Source organism: Toxotes jaculatrix, chromosome 11, assembly GCF_017976425.1.
Source record: "Toxotes jaculatrix isolate fToxJac2 chromosome 11, fToxJac2.pri, whole genome shotgun sequence".
Taxonomy (NCBI): Eukaryota; Metazoa; Chordata; class Actinopteri; family Toxotidae; genus Toxotes; species Toxotes jaculatrix.
Window position 1 is genome coordinate 8,929,078 of NC_054404.1, and position 22,293 is coordinate 8,951,370.

Sequence of the window (22,293 nt, forward strand, 5' to 3'; positions counted from 1 at the left end):
TGCTTTGTTACAGTTGCTCAACTCTCAGTTAGTAAAGGAAGGAAATGAGTGAAGAGTAAATACTACTAGTAAACACTCCTCTCTGTGACTGCATGCAGAAGGTCCAGCTCAACCTCTGACCCTGGCTCTTTTTTTGAATTACTCTCTCCATTTTACCCACACCAAGTGAACGAAACACACACACAAGCATGCACACACACTAGAGACGCTGGGGCAGGGGGCTACCTAGTGAGGCGCCCAGGCCATGGCCACAGAGGCAGGGGAGGCACATCTCCTTCACCACCGTATCCGTGTTTTTTGCGCTTGGTTGAGGAATCGAACCCACTACCCTCCGATCTCAGGCCAGTCCAAAGCCGCACTTTTACCTTGCTGCGCCATGACTACCCTTACTCTTACTGTAGAGAGCAACAGAGTTCCTGGTCCAGTCCGGTATATATACTCCTTCTATCCCATATAGAAAGAGGAGTAGCAGGAGTTCTGGATCTCCTGAAGTCAACCACCAGCTCTTCTGTTTTGCTGATGTTGAGCTGCAGGTGTTTTAGCTCACACCAGTGCAAACTGTCTTATACCACCCTGTGGTATTCTCATCCTCCCCATGATGCATTCAGCAACTGCACAACTGTCATCTGAGAACTTCTGTGGGTGGCAGGTCTTTGTATCATACCTGAAACCCAAGGCGTACAAGGCAAAGAGAAAAAGGGACAGGAAAGTCCCCTGTGGAGCTCCAGTCCTGTTCACCACCACTTCTGGAACACAGTCCCAAAGGCGTACATGCTAAGGACAGTTGTTCATGATGCAGGACACCTGAGGAGCATCGACCTGCGTGACAGTCATCTTCTTCCCCAGCAAAGCAGGCTGAGTCAAAGAAGATGACTCTGGCTCTGCCCCCTAGCTCAGTCCAGGTGGGTGTAGGCAAATTTCGGGACAGCAGCGCTTCAGCAATTATTTCCTCACAATCTCCCAAAGTGATTAAATGACCATGAAGTAGTCCTCTCAGCACTCGCTCAACACTCAACAATTCTCTGCAAGAATTAAAGCTATCTTCTGAGACTTTGAACAGTTTATGTTGTGAGTTTGCACTGACTGACCCACTGTCAGGTCATAAAGGTTCATGAGGTTTCAGCACTTAAAGTGTTTGTTTTGAAATATCTTGGCTTTCAAAAACTGTTCGCTGATACTTCCCTCAAGCCAATTTTCTGCACAAACATGTACAAACCGTTAGAATAACATGCATCCTTTTTATATCCCTTTCTCTTTGTGTGTGTATCTTTCTGGCTAATTGTTTTGCTGTATAAAATCAAATCACAGTTTAATGACCATATGATATGAAGTAATGAAATAAAAAATTTATTAAGACGTAACTGTGACTGTAACTGTGTTTTATGGACTTTTAGTTGGCAGTGGTAAAATGTTTTTTCAACACTGCAAAAGCATCAAATTGAAACACAAAGTCAGATTCTTTTATTATCATCTTGATTTGATGAGCTGCTCACATTCTTTCAAAAGCAAATAAATATCACAAACAAAGCCCATACACCTCATATAATTCCATATACAGTACAACTAGTTCTTATACTTCAAACTCATTTCAAAAGGTACTCCTACTTTAGCTTCTGGTTCTGGTCGTTAATTCGCATCCATCCACATTTTGTCCGTGCTCATGTCCCTTTCAGGTGTTGCTCCAGAGAAAGGCCTTGTTGTCCAGCATACTGGCAAGTTTACAGTTGAAGGGCTGGTGAAATTCCCTGAGGAGGTTTCTGGTGGCTGGAAGCATAGGACCCAGGTTCCTGTCTGCCACCCGCCGGGTGTTAGACATGGGCCGTTTGGTCAGTGCTGCCTCCACCTTCTCCGACAGAGGGCCTGCACAGAAGGTGGGAGACAAGATGACAAGGATACAGAAGTGAAAGCTCAAGGCTGAAACAACCAGAAAAATACGCAGCCAGGATGACAAAATACATGTTCTTTTTCCCCTGATATTTAAAATATTTTAATGTACAAAGAGCTTTTCGGATACGCACCTAGACTCAGAAAATCAAAGACTTTCTTTATTGTCACTTTGAGGTTGGCTGCATAGTCTTCTAGTCGCAGAACTAGAATCTGCTCCCTATGGAAAACTGTCAGCCAGTCCAGTAAGAAGACGATGTACATCCCCAAATTTAGCCTCACCTGTAGGGCAAACATCAGACAAAGTCAATACCCTGACTCTCTTGTGGTGAGACTTTTTTGTACAAGTCAATAGCAGACATACGGATGGTGGACAACATTATGTAAACAACAAATGGAAATCAAAAGGATAAAGCAAGTGAAATCATTTCCAACAAATCCACAATTTTTTTTCTTTGAACGGCAAAGTTAAGAGCGCCTTAGTATTTACTTACTTATTTTATTTCATTTTTTGTATTACTATTTTGAGTTATTGCAACTGCTGATCGAGAAAAATGAATAAACTAAACTACTCCAGATGCACAGACACTTTGCGTCCTCCAGAGGGCACCACAGTACAACACCACCTACTGAGACTAAGACACTGTCCTCTGGCTCAAAAGCAGACTGGCACAAGCTTTAACGTATTTTGAAACCCCCTCATCATCATCTTATCTGTAACAGAAGAGACGTGCAAACAAAGAAGCTCAGTGTGTTTTTCTGAATATTTTTTGTTAGATTTGAGACTGATTCTGTTTTTCTCCCAGTGGTTTCAGGCCGAACCGACTACTGCTTTTACTGTAGTAAATCTCCCAGATAACAGTGCTGTCACCTGCATGTTGTGATTAGGGGTGTCCAGCCGACAGAGCTCATAACTCAGGCTATTCCTGAGGGAACACTGCCTGACAGGATATATGCTGAAGGGTCTGAAGTGACACTGGGCAGTTAGTTGGTGATATTTTTCCCCGCACAGAACGGAAAAGTGCAGTTACATCTATTTACAACCACTTGGAGGACAGGCAGAAATTCCCAAATATAAATTTTGTGTTTTTTGTTATTAAATATAGTTTAAAAAAAAAAAACTGCAGCCATTTTCATGGTAACTGGTATTCAGAGAGTTAATAGAGAGAACATTATTTCAGCTAACCGGCATGGCGTTGGAGAGGCTGGTGTTGTAGGCGCAAGAACGAAGTGAACTCTCAGACAGGCAAGACTGAAACAGCTGCACAGACTCTACGACCTTCACATGGAAGTCCTCTGCTGACTTGTTGGCCATCTTAAAATACAGGTAGTCAGAGTAAAGCCTGGGAACACAGTGATAGAGTTGTAAGCCAGTTGGATTTATGAAATGAGATTTTGCTAGATGTATCACAGAGCTCTGATTTAAAACAAATATGCTTTGAACAATGATAAATTACTGGAAAACCCCTTTAGAAGCAACCAAAACTGCTTGACATTGTTCCACCACTGAAAATCACATCTATAAAGGCAGATGTGTGCAGATGGATTGCTCTGCAGTACCTCTCTACTGGATCTCTAAGCATGATGATGATTTTTGCACTAGGCTGGATGGCATGGATGAAATCCTGGGCCAGGAACGGGGGCCCTGTATCCTCCCTGCCATCGTGGAGGTAGCTCCAGGCTTGGTTGTCCCACATAGTGGATGCACTGGCTTCACCTGTCAAGACATTGACAGTCTTAGCATCACCTTGGGTAACAAGAGTTCATTTAAAATGCAGCAAGCAGTGCAGAGACTCAGGCATAATGTGGCAAAGTTGAGCAGAAATTCAGGTCAAAATATTCAAGACATGTTGTGGATACTTTCCTTATCTAGGAACATTAGGCCTCACAAATCCGTGCTTGAACTGCTTTGAAACAGCACAGTGTTAACGTTTTAGATTTTAAAAATGAACTGTGTAATTTATTATCAGTACCCATGCAAAATCCAAATGGGAAGTTTTTTCCACTTCAGCAACCAAAGCCAATTAAGCAGAGCCTCCCTGACTGCAAGACTTCAAAGAAAAAAGATCACTTTAGAAAACCAAGATTGCCCTTCAAATTATCAATACCGCTCCACTCTGTGAATATAATTTTCACCTCCATGTTTATTAGCGGTTATTCTCGACTTCTCAGAGCCAGGCCCGGGTGAACAAAGATTTCAATAATCTCAGATGTACGACAGCACACAAAGGTGTTCGGGTTTCTGCGTGCACTGCTAAACACACTGTACTGTTCTTTTTAGATGACACACTATCTAGAATAACGTGAATGGTATTCCCCTCTGGCTCTTCACATGAGCACAGTAGTGCTACTGAGGTCAGAGCCAAAGTGAGTGAGGAAGAGGAGACAAAGCAGACCTGTAATCTGAACCATGGTCAGGCTCCAATTGTTTGGCTGTTCAAAGGTCTTCAGAAAATAGCAAATGAAAACTATAAAAACAGGGGATTCTTCTATCTGATGCCCAATTGACACTAATAATATCAAACCATACCCACACCCGCACCCACACACACACACACACACACACACACTCTGACATGTGTTCACCTGTAATGAGCTGGAGTTGGCTGTGGTCTCCAGATGAATTTCCACTGATTCTTGCTTGGATGTTGTGGGCTGCCAAGTCAAACAGATCCAGGTAGTCTTCAACAGGAAAACTTTCCTGGAAGCCATCTTTGAAACGGATATAACCTGAATGCAGAGGTACACCAAAACAACTTCATTTATATCTCATTGATTCTTTCCCATGAAAGTAATTTAATGGATTGTGTAAGTTTTGAATTACGCTGAACAAACAAGCAATAGATAACTAAATAAATAAATAAATAATCAAATCAAAGAATCTGAATCCATTTCAAAGTACATAAACAACACACAAACAACAAACATACAGCAATTACATACACGCAAATATAAAGACTGCGCTTCCTGCAGGCAGCTCACAGCGCAAGCCCTCCAGGGAAGAGAATTAATGGAGCCTTTTATCAGAACACAAAGCAGCTGCAGAGGGTCCTCAGTTACAGTCAGTAGTAGTAGTTTAGCTCAAACATTTGGAAATTTTACCAAAAAACACAATGAGGTCATGTCATCACTTCTAAAAAACATGATGGTCAGGTCATTTCATCTGCTACATATTATGGGTTGTATGTAGATTTTCATTCAACTTAGAGGTTTAGAAGTAATGGGTTTGTCTACTAAGAACAACAATATTAATTACTGTTCACTGTTTTGTGAATATGCGTATTCACTTTCTTGCCTAGAGTTAGATGAGAAGATTGATACCACTCTTGTATCTGTCCTTATGCTTAGCTTAGCTTAGCATAAAGACTGAAAACAGTCTGCCACTAAGGACACATCCAGCACATAGACCATTTTCCATTTTCTGTACCATTTTTGTTGAAAACGTCAGAGGGAACTCCTGCCATTCCTGCTAAAATCTCACTATTTGACACATTACAGTACACCTCATTTGTTTAAAAAGCACAAAAACAGGAGAGTGAAAAACAAATTGTTGGTTTTACAGGTTGCTATGGTTGCTGTTGCCAAACAACTTCTTGGCTGGGATCAGGGACTTCCTGCACTCTCCGCTGGTTGACTAGCAACCTCATGGTGACTACAAGACTTGCGGAAATCACTTTCTGCGGTCAAAATATAGTCCAGCATCCTCCCTACCCCCCCACCCACAGGCTAAGTACTGTTTTAGCTTCATATGGTTTTCATATGGTATTGATCTAACTCTTTGCAAGAAAGCGAAAAAGTACATTTCCCAAAGTGATTAACTGTTCCTTCAAGATACATCTAATCTATGTTCCTGAGTGAGTCCTAGTCAGCTTAAAGTTCAAAGAAAAGTTAATAAAAACAATATAAAATACCAGCCATCTCCTGATGCCTGATGACTTACCAAAGCGTTTCCTGGTCCACCAGTGTGGCTCCTTCATGGTGTTGAACTTGACCTCTGGGTGCAGCAGCAATCTGTGAAACAAGTCTGTTGTGCCACACTTTGGTTGGCCGATAATGTAGAAGTACGGCAAGCAGCGCAGGCGAAACTGCTTGCCATCTCTGTGGTATAAATGCTGGTGGAAGTCGGTCCTCAGGTGGTCACACACAGTCTTGAAGCTCTTTGAGCGCAGAGTAAAGAGGTTCCTCTTGTACGGATCAGTGTTGAGTTCACCGGAGAACTCCTCATACCAGCAAGGGCTCTTGATGCTGGGCAGGAAATGGCGAGGAATTACAGAAAACAACTGCAGAGAAGAACACAAGGCATGGACAAAATAACTGAAATACTGCATAACACACTGTAGGCCATCTGTAAATCATGATGTGGAGACGGATATCATGTTTCATTTGTGCTGAAACTGTCAGAGGTAACATTTGTCATTCTTGAGAAGCTTGCAGCTACAAAATAAGTCCCTCAGCAGTGTACTCCTTTAGTATCCCTGGGCTTGAAAGGAGGCTGGTAAAACATGGTAGCTTCTACTTTCACAGAGACCAGCATTTGTTTCAGTTTCAGTTCATGTGATTTTTCACTGCATGTCAATGGATACATGTTCTCACAACATAAAAATGATCAAAACATGCATGACATGTTTCTACAGCTTCGCAAGTTATGCATCATCGCCTGCATGGCCTCATTGTTTGACAGTGAGTTGCATTATGTTGCTTTGAAAACTCAGATATTCACTCTGCGTGTCTAAGGCTGACACACACCCATAATTGATAATCAGCTTACTGACTCACTTGTGTTACTACCCCTGCAATTGTCATTTACAGCGTAGCTGCCAGAGTTGCAGTTCCATAAACACTGCAAAATTATGTACAGTAACGTGGTATGATGAGAACATGCACCAGACACAGGAGAATTATAGTTCATTAGCACAGACAGAAGTAACAGCAGTCAGTAGGTCTTTAGCAACAGTTAGTGAGACATGAAACCTGATATTTACTTACCAGCTCTACAAACGTTGGCTCTAAAAACATTAAGCTGAATCAACACCTCTGACTGACTCAACAAACACTGGTCATTATGAGCTTCACCAAACAGGTGTTTACTGCAGGGCTGATTTTACAGTGTTTGTTATTTCTTGCTCTCCTATAACTCATATTTGTCCACAAAAAAAGAAAGCAATAATAGTGGCCACTTATTAACATTTTCCAGTGTAGACTGAATCATCACTTGCCAGTATATTTTTGTCATTTAGGGTGAAAACATTGCATCATGGCAGCCTGGAACTGTAACAAAAACAGCCTTTATCATTGCTGGTCTGCTGATGTACAGCAAAAATGAGTCAGGCTGTTTTTTCCACACACTTACATGGGAGTCAGTTTCAACGACGTCCTTTTCGTCAGGCACCTTCCTGGGTGTGTATTCCAGTTTGGAGCCAATGATCTTCGCCAGCAGTTTCATGTCCATTAAATTCTTTTCTGAGGAAACTTCAGCTGCTGCTGTGCTTGTTGAGACGACCACAGGTCTGAGCTGATAGGGTGCGGGGGTGAACAAAAGACTTTTCTTGTCCCACGACAGGATGTAAGAAGCCATGACGAGAAACGTCATTGTCAACCCCAGGAGGAAACTGACCAGTCTGACTTTGGAGATGCTCCGCAGGTTAGCCAGCGGCAACAGGGGAACCCACTTGACATCCAGATTTTCAGGGGCATTTGAGGGCCTGAAATGAAAAAACGTCCTGACAGGCCTTTGCTCATAGCTCTCAGGCATCGGCAGGCCATGGAGGCTGCAACTGTGGTCCCTTTGGGTGTTGTTCTCATATTTGCAGTCTGATAGTGACATACTGACATAGAGTCAGAGCAGGCATGTAGAAAGAGGAGCTGGGAAATTATTCTCTCTCTCAAAAAAAAAAAAAAAAGTTCAGGCTTCACCTACAGGAGGTTATGTGTCCTGGTGTGTCCATTCATCATAGTTTTTAATCTGCAGGTCATTATTTGTCTTCATTTCTTACACACTCTCCAGTCTTCAGCACGGCCTCCTATAAATCAGAAACAGTTGTTAAAACACAATGCATGGGGCTTGGTTTTTTTTTTTTTTTACTATGACTTCAGTTTTCTTTTCACCAAAAGTGCAGCAGTTCAGTTTCCTTTGAAGTATTTCAGTCATCTCCCATAATTCCAAGGAAGGTGGTAGGAGCACTTTTAATATTAGGGTATTTGAGGGAGCTTTATTCCCCTTCTCAGGCATCAGTATATGAATTTCAAACTATGCTCCCTTCTATAGCATGAAAAAATGTTTAAGGAAATAAAAGGTTTGAGGCCAGCTGCAGAGTGTGTGTGGTCCACTGGATGGAGAACCCCAGCTTTATGATGAAGGCTATATAGCACATGCAAAGACAAGCTCTACTAAGAGACTTTCAAGGTCATAATAATAGTTACTCTGTAATTCAAAACTAAAAATACACGATTATTCTCTGTGTGCTGCAAGCGTGCTGAGAGTCTTATTTTGTTAAGCTGAAAATGTAATTCTCAAAATTGAGGTTTTTCACACTGAGAGTGAAGTTAGGTATTGATGCAGGTGGACACACAGTGGGGCAAAAGCACTCGTTGTTTTCTTTCCCCACCACATGTATTATAAGAAAGTAGCATTATTATTTCAAGGGTCCAGTCCAAGTAAATTCCAGATATTGAGGTGTAAAACGTTTTTAAAACACAGCCAGTAATGTATTTATCTTTCTTTTGTTGCAGAGTTTGTGAGATTTAACAATCCCACTGGACCAGGAAATGAAATCCGGCACCAGCTCCAGCGAACTTCATGAAGCAGTCTGTAATTTTGCAGTGTTTTCTTTCTTACTGCACAACAGGGGCCTGTTAAAGTACAGCCACAAAAAACATCATGTGCCTCACTTACATCATTAAGGTGCAAATTCAGAGTATGAAGAAACCCCGCTCCTCCTCAGTCATCCCAGACAACATCAGTTCATTTTGTGAAAGGAATCCTAGCAACAATGAAATGTCATCACTGTAAGAAAATTAGAAACTTCAGCCAGCTCACAAATATTCAGATATTGTACAGATAGTGCCGTCAACCGCAGAAGTGATTGGCAGGTTGCCATCATAACTGTAGGGCAAGGCTCTCCTTTAACATGCTGTAGCTGTTACTGATAACATAAAAACATTACACCACGCTGCGAACTATACACTGTACATGCCTGAAGAGGTTTTCATGCTATGTTCAGTGAGAGCGACTCTGTTTTAGAAGGTGACCAGAACTCAAATTTTCACACCCCTTAAGTACAGAGAGCTCACAGGCATTTTTGAAGTCACTGAGATGTAATTGCATGAGTGCAATTGATAATAAGAGGAGGGGACAGCGCCTTGTGACATCAAAATGGTCGACAGGGCAAAGGGAATTTAGTTGTTCATGCTGTGTTTATATGAGAAACAGTTGTAATGCTGTTGGATCAAATCAGATTAGAGGGGCCACCCACTGATTTTACGCAACACAAGCGCGGTTTAGTCGTTGTGGGGATTATTACCCAGCCAGTGAAAACAGGCAAATCGTGTCGGAGGGAGTCATAGCGATGTTATCAGGGTTATCTCAACCTGGTCTTTGAAACTACAGATTTTTAATAGAGATCCTGCACTGCAAACTGGAGGCACGGTAGGCAGGAAGAGCCTGAAAGACAAGTTCTATCAAGACTACCATGCTGCATAATGAGAAGAGTAAGATGCAGCCTTTTTGTAGCTAGATGTATATGAGAAAGTAGAAGTCGGGACATCACATAGGACCAATTTTTTTGGTTGATTGTGGGTTACTTGAGAACAGTTTGCATCGGTGTGGACTTGCTGAAAATGTGCACAAAGGGCTGGAAAAGTCCACAAGAAAGCCCTCACACACTTTCAGATTTCATAATGGGACAGCTGAGCCCTTACAGATTTATCAGGAATGCATGGCATTATCTGCGAGCCTGCATGGATAGACGCTGGGATTGGGCAAATGACTTATTTTTGATCCTTCCTGAGGTGTTATGTGCCTAGATTAATTAAATATTAGCAGATGGAGGAGGTTTTTTAAAATGCCAATGACACCACTCACTAAATGCAACTCTGACATCTACAGTAATTGACAGTTTAAGTTTTTTGTGAATGATGCTGCTTTTGATTCCAATCCTGATTCCTGCCTTTCCTTTATATGTCACGTGTTTCCATGTTTTGATGTTGTCTGGATGATTTTTAATGATGTGTAAATCCTTTTCTGGCTGTGTTTTGAAAAGTATCACCTTAATGCATACAACTCTCTGGTCTTATTTAATTCCTGTCTCTGAATATCTCTATTTCTACACATTCAGCTAATTGTTATCTGCTCTGCTCTCTGTAACTATTAATGTATTATTCGCATTAAAGATTAATGTCTGGGTAGACCAAAATTTCAAAGTGTGAGAGAAGAGAGAGATTTGGAAATGTGACAGAGCATCAAGAGGACAGTGGGAGCCAAGGGTAAAGCATAGAGTGGGAAAGGGAAGCAGCAGAGATGAAAAAAAAAAAACAGTGTGAGAATGAGCAGAAAAGACAGCCTTTGGACCTCTTTGGTCTAAAAATCGATCTACGGTGGGAAACAAACAGCAGGTGGGATTGACTGAGGTGAAACCCCACCATCAAGATCATGCTGACTCAAAATAAAAACCCACATTCATCATCGCATTAGATGCCTTTGTTGTCCTAAGTGCACAAAATGTCAAGACTGATCTGGTATCACAGCCGGAGTGGGATATTACTCATGTTGTTGGTAGCAATGTATTGGGTTGATGTTGTTTGTCAGATTGTCTGAAATCTTGCAGACTTAAGGCTGTTTTTTCTGAAGTGGGGAGCCATGATATAATTTCACCCACCACCTCACAAAGTGCAGTAAATATAAGCTACATACATCAAAAATATACCCAGCTACTACATATCACCATCTATCTTAGTGTGTTGTGTTCCTTTTTTTGCCTACTGGCTTTATCCTCTATATTCTGTATTACTCTATATTCTCCAAGATTCCCACACTAACTTTTAGACTGGCTACATTCTGTATTCACACACACACACACACACACACACACACACACACACACACACACACACACACACACACACACACACACACGTCTCATTCTTCTCACCTTAACAGTGATTTCAAACCCTGAGGAGTGGTGATGTTGGTCAGGGAGTTATTTAGTCCATCCCACACTCTGGATCAAATCAAGATATTACAACACTTGCTGGCAAGATTTCCTGCTGGCTTGGATATCCACAGACACTAGAGAATTAAAGCTAATATTTCTACTGAGCTCCTGACCTTTCTGTTAGTGGCACTGTGAGTCCAAGATTTCCCATTTGTTGTAAAGAAATGTCAGAAATTAATGGACAGATTGCCATGGGGTTGAAAGAGATGGACATCTATGATCCCACAGGATGAACTCCTTCCATTTTGGACACTTCCTCTTGTTCAACCAATAAACTATTGAGCAGATTTTCCATGAAATGTATTTAATCCATTCAGGCAAAGTGGGTAAAACCATTTGATTTAATTGACTCATGGAGTCTCTCCTCACACCACCCATGAGGTCAAGGATGCAATATCTTCTTTTTGGATAGTTAATACACTTGTAAATCCCTCATCTCTCCTTTTTGCTATCTTGTTTAATCATAATTATATATCTGTGATCTGTGATATATATATATATATATATATATATATATATATATATATATATATATATATATATATATATATATATATATATATATATATATATATATATATATATATATATATATATATATATATCTCTCACAGACTCAGACCATAGGCTATATAGTCTACTAAGTGCAGCCACTTTATTTTGCTTATATATTTCTGGCTATAATTAGGCCCAGTGCTACTTTGAGCTCAGTTTTAACATGGCATGCTAATACTTTATGTTTATGCTTATGCTATATTTGACCTGTTGGTGGTGCTAGAGGAAAACTCGAGGGAGTCTAGAGTAGATCCTTCAGTGACCTTCAATATCTGTTCCAAACTTCATGACAATTTGTCCAATAGATGTCAAGATATTTCAATCTGAACCACAGATGTCATACTGCCAATAGAGGTAAAGTCAGAGGATCACCAAAGGCTTCATCCTCTGGGGAGGGGGGGGGGGGCGCAAACACATGTAAATTTCACACACCAAAATTGCTATTCAGGTCGCTAGCATGTCCAAACAAATGCTGTCTATATTATTACGCTCTCTGTAGAACAGGCCACTTTTGCAACTGAGAAATTTAGTTTCTTTACTTCCTCACAGAGGCTACAGTGAAATACATTGTTTACTGATTTGTCAAAACAGTATGTTCAGCTCTGACACAGACCCGACATATCAGAAGCGTGTGGCTGTTACATGGACAAACCATGAAGCTCATTATTTTTAATTAGCTCCGGCTGCACAGATCCCACAGCTGTGTGTCAAATTTGGAATTCAACTTTCTGAGCTGCTGATAAATATTAACAATTACTACTGTCAAACTACAGACATGTGTCTCGTTCCTGCTCTGTGCTTCCATGTGGTTCTTCTTCTATCAGAGAGAAGAGTAGACTTTTATGCGTCTGCCTGATTGGGCGCAGGTCATGTCATCACATGGGAGCGTAAAACCCTACACACATACACATTCATGCACACTTGATGTACAACATACACACAAAAGCATGCTCATTACACGCTGCTTCCCTGTCTTGCACCCTCTAATTTATCCCCCTCTATCCGCCCTTCGTGACAAAATGATGCCAATCAGCCTCCACTGCAAGGGTACCAGCTAAACAGCAAATGAAAATCAGCATCCCCGCAGAGCTCTTCCACAGACAAAATGCTGCATGCCGTATGCAGATGTACACCTCTGTTGAGCATGAATGTTATGAAATCTTAGCATGAAATAGAGCTTGCACAAATATGAAGAACACCTTGAGAGGATTCACCACCAAATCAGTCAAAGAGGGGAGACAATCAGTTCCAAGAGCCAGTATTCAGAGCAAGCACATATTCTCGCCTCTCCTGAAACATGTTTTAATTGTGTCTTCATGTTTATAACTATGTAAACACATCCTGACCTTGTACAGTACACTCTGTTACTGGGACTTGGCTGAATCCCAGCGCTGGGAAATGGGAGGCACAAGAGAAACCAATGCCACAAAAGGAAATAAGACGGCCTCCCTGCTGATGGGGAGGTCAAACAAAGATGGATGGGATACCAAACTGCGATAATAGTAAAACTTGCTCTGTGTGGAGGAAAGAGAAATCAGAAGTAGAAGTAATATGAAGAACAGAAAATAAAAATTACTCTCCACTGGGAGGTACACAGAGATCAGGTTTTTTTTCTTTCTCTGGCCCTTCTCATAGTTAGATTTTGGATGAAATCTTGGCAGGAAATGTAAAAGCTCCTTGAGAGCACAAACATCTCAGGAAGTGGGCTTCATCCGTCTCATCATGCTGGACTAGTCCTCCCTTTCCTTTTCCCTTTCCACTAAGAGAGAAGATGAGCGAGTTGATTTTTTCATCACTGGAGAATGATGTTTGCCTTCACAGGAATCTGACTCCTTAATCTCAAAAAATGAGCAGGCTGCTGAAGCAACAGTACAGTCTAAAGTAAACAGACACGTACTAAGAAAAGCACCAGAAATGTTGAACCTCTTGTTTAACAAAGGTGTCTGACATGATCAGACAGGTCACCGCAGTCCACCTTGACATCTGGAGTACAGATGTGATTCTCAGTTAAACTGTGTGTTTGCAAATGCATATCAGTGTATATATTTGCATGCACATATTTTCCTTATAGCAGCAGCTTGTTTGCTTTAGCAGCACTTTAAAACCAACGTGACATTAATAAGAAGCCGAAAACATGTGAAACATTTGGCCTACTGTTTAAAGAGAGCGAGGGATGAGGAAGAGGCCGGTCTGAAGACGGGAGGTGGATCTGAGGTCAGCCTTGTTGAGCAGTGCAGCCTCAGTGATTTAAAGGGTAATTCCATGTTTTAAAACTGGGGTTTTATTTTCACTGCTTTGTGGTCAGACAACCACACAGATTGTGCAAACCACTTTAGCGTGATGTAAAATCAAAACTCCCTAACTGCACAGGAAATCTACAGCAAGAATGATAGGTCAAAGGTGAAGCAGGACGCCAATCTGTAAACTGCAAAGATGTATTATTATTAGAATTGGATAGTTACAGTGGACATCATGTTCCAGCATGATCATTCTGATTAAACTTGCTACACATACGCCACAGGTTTCCAGGTGTGTGGGCGTAAGATTACCTTAGCTGAGTTCTTGCACAGATTAATGGTATGAAAATACTCATATGACTGTTCAAGAATTCTGTTTTTACTGGACCTTATTGTGAAATACTCACTTTGGAGTAATTGTGGTACTTAGAAACGTTTTTTCCATTGATTCGCCAAATCAGTGGGAGGAAAGCTGGGCTTTGGTCAGCAGCCAACGGTTGATGTTCCTCCTGAACCTGACATACGTATCCCCTGGAGCAGTGTGCAGGACCAGCAGTGCCTTTGGCTGCTGATTATGTTGATGAAAAAAAACTCTTGAAGACAGAACCTGTCAGCGCTATTCAACTGTCACTGCTTTCAATTGTGCATTGAGACCTACGACTGTAGATCCTGTTTGCACACACAAAACACTGCCCCATGACATGTAGCAGCTTGATCGCACTTATTGGATTTCTTTATTAACCCTAGTGAACCAAAAGCTGTTCATATACTCTGTGTGAACCGAAAAAAGTTTAAGAGGCACACATGTGAAAACATGATTCTAATTTTTAAACCTTTACAGTTATACTGTAATTATTACGTGTCATGAACATAACAAATACATTTAATGAGACACTCATGACCTGTGTGCCTACATTTCATTTGGAGCACTGCCTGATCCCACGTTATAATGCTTTAATACATGTGAGAAAATATTTGTACTGGATCACATTCCGGGCTACAGCACATATGCATCTAATTAAAGTGTTATTTTTGACTTGTTGTATTTCGTGAACCTTTACTATTTACTTTAAGCCATTTGGAGGTGAAATCTGTAAGCATACAACTACAAAAAAAAAAAAAAACACTTTTAGTGTTTAAATTGTTGCAAAATGTGAAATTGTTGTTACTCCTTAATTTTGAGGCAGTATGAGACAAAATGGCCCGAGTGCTCACTCTACACTGGTATGACAACGTTTATTAAGTGTCAGAATGGATAAATTTAATTGAGTAATTTTACCACACATCACAGATATAATTTCTTCTGTTGTGATAAATGCCAATTCAACCATGCAACTTAGTCTTAAAGGAGAAAAAAAAATATGACAGAACACATTTTAAAATCATCTGCAGTGGAGGAGAAAGATTTCTGGTACAACTGTAGAAAACATGATGTTCAAACAAAATATCACTGGATGGAAAAGAAAAACAAACAAAGAAAAATCCAAGGGAAAGACATCATCCATCAGGAAAATTACTCGACAGCAGGGCAACTCAAGCACAACGACAGGAGAGTGACATGCAGATAAAAGTTTGACTGCACCGAACCATCCTTTCAAAAACAGTTTTTGTGCTGGAAATAATGCATAGCCGGTGTTGCATTACTGAGGCTTGTTGTCATCTCAGGTTAAAAACGACCAACTCTTGAAATAGAAGCTCTGCGCTGTTGCCAAAACACTTTAGTATCATGCAATCCTCCCACATTCCTAATGCTCTCCGTTACAGAATCCTTTTCTTCCATTTGTGGTGGACCCCCTGAGTCCAGTCTAAACAATCTGATATGGTACAGCTCTCTCACTCTCCCTCTCTCCGCTCTCATACTTTTAGCATTACCTAAGCCTTTTCGAACATCGGCCCTTGCCAAAGGAAGCATGACTTTGACATCTCAGCAGCTCCAGACATTTGTTCCGCAAACTCCGGGGGCAACCTAAAACCTTCCTGCCCAGCAGACCAGACAGACTGTAGGGCTGGGTGCAGCAGCCTGAGTGAGGATTTGTCTTGGGTGTGTGCAGACTTATGTGGGCAAAGAGAGGTGCAACAACTTACAAACTGCCTCCATCTAATTCACAATAAAAGACAACTTTAGCAATTTAGAAGCTGCACTGAGCATCCACAGAGGCGAGTTTGTCCAAAGGTCAAGTGCCTACCTGTCAGGACCTCTGCTCTGCACTCTGAGCTGAGCTGCAGCCTGTTTAACAGACTAGAGAGCATGGGGAGGAGAATGAACTAAATGTCAAACAGAAACAGTGAGTGTACAAACATCTCACACATCATCAGATCTCACAGCAGACTTCCAACTAAACCTCTGCAATGAGCTGGAAAAACAAAGAATACACAAATCACTTCATGGCTTGTTTGCTGAGGTGCATGAAAGGAACCATTTAGGCATAATGGAAGAAATTAGCCAGGGGAATCTCTCAAATAGTCAGATGTTGACAGAGAAGGTTCTGGCTTGTTATGTCACAATAAACAGAATAATAAATAGTAGATAAGCATAAGACATTGGGAGCATGTATACAAATGTCCACAGCGGTTTATCTTTGACTCATAACACAGTCATGTTTGTGGCTCAGTCTCTGGTAGAGTCTTTTACCCCCCTCCCCAGAGACATGACACTGAGATATTCTGCAGCTGTTCAGTGGGGGAGAAAATTTAACCAGGAGGATGTTACTTTTGAGGAACGCAAAGTCTCAAACACACAGTATGGCTTTGGGGACGCTTTATAGCAAATTTCTGGACACTAATTAAAGAATCTGCAAACGGTGTTTTGATTTTATTTTTTAATGTTTCGGTTAAGTTGAGGCTATTACTGGGTGCCTCTGCACATGCAAGCTGTCTATTCGTAGACACAGTTCTACTGCCCTACTGCCAAGTTATCTGACAACAGAATACCACAACTTTTCCTTTAACATTAACGATAAAGACTGATAAGAAGGCGAATTTGTGACCAAACATTCAAAAATATTCAATTCCGGGAAAACAAACTTTTACATAATTGACCACAAACGGCGCTCAGCTGGGGACTGATCTAAAAAAAATCTAACAAAATCCTCTTTCCTAAAAATCTTTTCGTAATTCAATTTTCTTTCTGAACACAGATACTCACGCTGGAGTTGAGTCGTTTCAATCCGGGCGTCTCTCGTGTAGCCGCTCACGAGCCATGCCGGCCGCCAGTTAAGGTGATCAAAACGACCTGACAGGTGTCTGCGCGAGGCGTCAAGTGAACTCAGTGATGAGTGAACATATCCTCAGCGTGAACATCGTTCATTTTTTAACAAACGCCGCCCGCGTTTCGTCGCGGATGTGCGAGACTTTCCGGAGTCTCCATTTGACTGAACTCCCCCCCGCGCGCAACAGAAGGAGGCGGAGGAGGAGGAGGGGAGGAGAGGTGCGCATGTGGAGCCGCGCAGGAAACCGCACAACCAATCTGATCTACTTTTCAGCTGCGAAATACGTATATTGATTAGGTTTGACGTGCAGTTATGATGAATGGTGGCCTGAATTACTTTAAAAATCAATAGATGCGGGTCACTTCTGCCACCTCCTCAAAGGTTTACCTGCCTTAGTTTATTAAGAAGTTATCCTAATTCAAGAATCAGCAGAAGTAACCATCTGGAATCCCTGTATCAAAATCTGTGACTTAAAATTCATTTCTGTTTTTTTCTTTCACGCGTTGATCTTTAATGTTGGAAACTCGCTTATCGAAGCTGCAATATCATCTCTAGTGTTTAAGACCAAATATTCCTGCACAATGCCCCCTGTGTCCTCATGAAGCTCCCCCTGAAATCAGTAACATACATAACATTCGCTCCATTTGCTGCAAATCGTCCGTTTTATTTAATTTGGCTGCATCACAGCGGTTTCATTTTCACAGACCAGACTCTGTGAATACATAGTAGCACTCTGGCCTTGAAATGATCCCCATGTTATTATTTAATCTCTGTTTCGATGCTCACCACTTGTCCATTCTGATACAAAGATGAGAAGGCATTAAAGTAAAACATTGTGCAGTCTTGAGCAATTTGAAGAACTGGTGTCTTTGAAGCCATAGTATAACATTCACCACCTTTCATTGTATGTTTTTATTTACTTTTTATAATTTCTAAATTGCATGTTATTCTACAGGACAAATCGCTGTTATGACAGAAATGCTGATGTTGTTTGTGAGCCATATTGTGCAATCAGGGACATTTCTTGGTCATGTAAAATCTTTATTTTATTGTTACAGGAACAGCTGTCATGTGCGCAACAGGTGATTATCACTGGGCTCTAAATGTGGTCATAATGTTCTCTTCAATTGATGGAGAAATTTTTTCTTCATTAGTTGTCATGACTCATTCTGTAAGAGTGGGAGTCAGTGTGGATGTTTCACAACGACACATTAGGCCTACTGACAAAAACCACAAATTCTGCTGAAATGAAACTGAAATGCAGGTCCACATTAATGCTGGATAATGGTCTCCATAATTTTGTCGGTAAATTACAAAACCACATATTTATCCAATTTTGTCCACTTTGAAAAGTTGGGATTCTCAGGATTCAGAAGGAAAGACCAGTAAAGGAAGGAAAAATCATCTCATAAGAAATGTTCAGAATGAGTTGTAATATTTGAATGTTTTTTTGGTGGAATAATTCTCCCACATCCTGCCTTGTCTACTTTTAGAGAGTGGTGTATTACAGTTCTAAGAAATTTCTCAGAAGAGGCATGAATCGGTTAAAGTTAAAGTTGTACCATGTAAAGGTAGGGTGGTGTCTGTGCTGTCTTTACTAAAAGACATCACAGGCATGGTTTCTGTTTTCTGGTCAACTGAGGATGCTATTGGTGGATGAATTGATATGATCAGCTTTGTTATCAATGCAACATCTCTTCTACACAACATCATTCTTTGATTCTACTTAAAGCTGCATGACAACAGCCTCTGGAAGTTTATCAACATTACCATTAAATCCTCCCTAAAAAAACACAAATGCAAAGGGCATTGCCAGTTACTCTTTTGATCCACATTAATGCACACACACAAAAACTATCAGGAGCATATAAAAGCCTTTCAGTTCACTGTACACCACACAAGATACAGGTTTCTCAAATCACCAACACATTTCCTCCTCTTTACAGGAAGGAAATTAATTCTGTTGTCGAGAGACAACTTCCTCTACATTCATCATGACGTCTGCTTCTTGCAGGGAATAAACAGAAAAAAAAAATGAGAGGAATGAAATGAAATGTCGGGGGCTGTCGTGATGTTCATTTTGGCCCTCCCACCGGTTACAGCTCTGAAGAGGTGACATGGTTCATTTCTGACAAGTGAAAGAGTCTGCCCTGGGAAACTGACGCTGCTCTATGAAGATAAAGTCTCATTTGAATAAACTGCCTCCCCTTCAGAGCATATCCATATGCATGAGACTCTGCGTGTAATTGCTGTTAATTCCTGTTAAATTGATTGCGATTTATTCACATCTCACAGGGATGCACAAGCTATGTGTATGAATGGAGTCTAACTGACAGATTCCCCAGCAGAGTTACCTGAATCAGTTTGATTGTATCAGATGCTATTTATGTTGATTGTTGTACACATTTTCAAACACACCAGTAAATGAGGTTATCTCTCTAGGCATGGCAGTGTCAGTCAGTTGGTCTCCCACTTTGGTCCGAACTAAAATATTCCAACAACTACTGAGTGTTACCATTAAATAATAATAGAGAGATGATAGAGATGAACCTGCGGAGAATTATCCTCTGGATCTCCTCAGCTTTATGGAACTTTACATTTAGTTTCAGCCCGTTGTTCATGTTGATCACATTTGGTTTCAAGTCATTCTCTCTCACTCTCAGATTTTTTCAGCAAAAAACCTGAAGAAACCCACTGTGCACTACCTGCTAGGCACCAACCAGCAGGCAAAGATCCAGATATTTCATCAGCAGTTGGTGGAGATCCAAAGCAGAGCTAAAAGAGACTTACATTGGACTTACATTCAGCGAGTGAACCGAAACATGACTCCAAATGAATGATAATGTTGCAGTGTAACTGCTGGATGTGTAACTTAGCAACTGTTTACTTACAGGTTCGCTATGTCAACTCAAAAAGGTGAAAAAACATCAGTGTTCTGTACATGTTAGCTGTTGTAATTGTTTAAAACTCACCCTTTGAACTAGGAATCGTGACTTTTCCCTCTCTTGCTTTTAGTGTTTTACCTCTGCTGTTTGAGAGTTTTTTTTTTTTTATTCCTACTGAGTCATAGTTAGATTAGCATTACATTATTTGTGGCATAATTTCATGCAAATGATCCTGATATTATTAATGTCATGTGAAGCACTTCTTCACTCCCCCACACAGACACAGGCATGCAAGCTTCCTCTGTCTTCAATGACAAAAGTTGACAGTTTTGTCAAAGGCCTATAGAAATATTCCACTAAGTAAAAAATCTTTTTCATACTGTTATTTGAGATCCTTCAAGGAAAGCAAGGCTCATTGAAAAAGCTGAGCCTTTCTTATCTGCACGCTGCCTCCAATTCTGCCTTTCCTGCATTAACTTTCTCAGTCAAATACATAGATGTCAGCTCTTCTTGGTGTGTTTACTATCCAGCACAGAGGCATCGGGATTTCATCAGTGTACAGAGGCTCAGGTCTCTTAACTTCTGATTGAGGAATTGTGCTTTGCAGATTCTGTCCATGAGAGGTGAGGGGCTGACAGACAGACTGTTGCATCTCTTTTCCAAATGTAACAGCAGCAAAAGAGTTCATTAGACTGCCATTAGTTCACTTAGCAGCCCTTGCGAGATAATGTCCTCTAATGATCCTCTTTGTGTATGTGTGTATGTGAAGGACGAACTCTTTTCCAGCACTACGGTCTTTGACTTTGAGACAGACTGTAATTAACAGCACTCTTCCCTTTTGTGTTATTAGTGCAGCTGACCTTTGAATGCATCAGATCAGTGAAACAACACATCTGGTAAAGCTGCAGCGTTGCAGTGTTCGGGGAGAGGAGAGGTGAAGAGAATATTAAACAGTGATCGTCAGGGAAGCGAGAGGAAGTTTCACCAATTACTGCAGAAGTCTTAACCATTGCTGCATTGTTTTGACCAGAGGGCTCATCAATTCCCAGATTCTGCTTGAGCCTCTATTTTTTTTAAGGATATTCAATATTTATCATCACTGAATAACATTATAAAAGTCTTCATATAAAATTTATCTCTGAACATTTGTCTTCTTTTTTTTTTAACAGTGACTTCACCAGAGGATTTAACTAATGACATCTCTGTTACTCATCCAAGCTGATCAGACGGAAGAATAATTTTATAAGAAAGCTCCCTGCGCTGTTAGGACAGTTAAGAACAGCCTCCTCTAAGAGCTTCAATTTGAAACACTCATGTCAGTTCAGCTCCGAGTTCAAGTTGATTCAAGAATCTGGAATCTCCCCTCATCTCAGTCACGATTAAATCACATTACACTCATTTCCCAAACCGTAAAGCTGTTTCCCTGGAAAATCAGTTTTCATCCACCGCTTGACTCCTGTGCCAGTGGTCTTGTAATCACATCAGCGTGTCCACGTCGGTCTGTGTGCAAGGATTAGTACACATAAAGTCAAAAGATTTGTGAGGAAAGGGAAAAGATGGACCAGATGAACTTAATCGGAATAGGCTGCCAGAGATTTATCCAAGACATCGCTCACACACTGGCATGCCATTTCCGGACCGTCTTGAGCAAAACCCAAAATGGGAAGTTATCCAAACATTTCCCCTGAAGTAAGATTAAGCCTGAAGTTTAACTCTAAATCATAATTCCTCTTTCTGCAGCTCAGTTGGGCTGCTTTAATTGTTTTGCTAATTTGAATTTTCTGCCTCTCACAGGGAACGTTTTCATTTTACAAAGCACTAGAAACATAGAAATAGCTTTATCAAAACCACATTGCTGATGATAAAAGGAACAAATCAATGAAGGAGGGCAAACTCGGACTGAAAGAGACAAAATATTGACATTTTCTGGAAATCTGAACACACTGTACTCCCTCTGGCAAATACAAAGACAAAGATCTGTCAGAACAGAATCTGTTACACCAAACATTTAATGAGGAAAACAGAAAAGAGGATACTTACTTACTTTTCACACTCGTAGATTTCATTACATTTTTTCCTAATGGCTGGTAACATCTGGTGAAGACAGCTGAGATGATGACAGACTGCAGGCAAACAGAAGGGAGCATTTGGATTGTCAAGTATTTTGCATTCTCTTCCTTCCCAAGCACAGTAGCTGTCTGACATTTGGGTAATTTGTATTTTGGCTTCAAGGATTTAAACAGGGTTTAACCAAAGGAAACAGCTGGTGTAACGATTATAATGTCAATATTCTGCATGCAGCTTTAAACAACTG

The 22,293-nt window shown here is 40.8% G+C and overlaps 1 protein-coding gene across 1 annotated transcript; it reads right to left on the reverse strand.

Moving 5' to 3' along the window:
* Positions 1–1,438: 1,438 nt before the first annotated feature.
* LOC121190112 (carbohydrate sulfotransferase 15-like) lies at positions 1,439–17,261 on the reverse strand. Its single transcript, XM_041050700.1, has 8 exons — positions 17,031–17,261; positions 7,235–7,904; positions 5,825–6,164; positions 4,471–4,614; positions 3,445–3,601; positions 3,071–3,227; positions 2,019–2,166; positions 1,439–1,860 (listed from the first exon to the last, which is right to left on the reverse strand). The coding sequence occupies exons 2-8, from the start codon at positions 7,706–7,708 to the stop codon at positions 1,670–1,672; spliced, it is 1,611 nt and encodes a 536-aa protein (XP_040906634.1). The 5' UTR covers positions 7,709–7,904; positions 17,031–17,261; the 3' UTR covers positions 1,439–1,669.
* Positions 17,262–22,293: the final 5,032 nt, after the last annotated feature.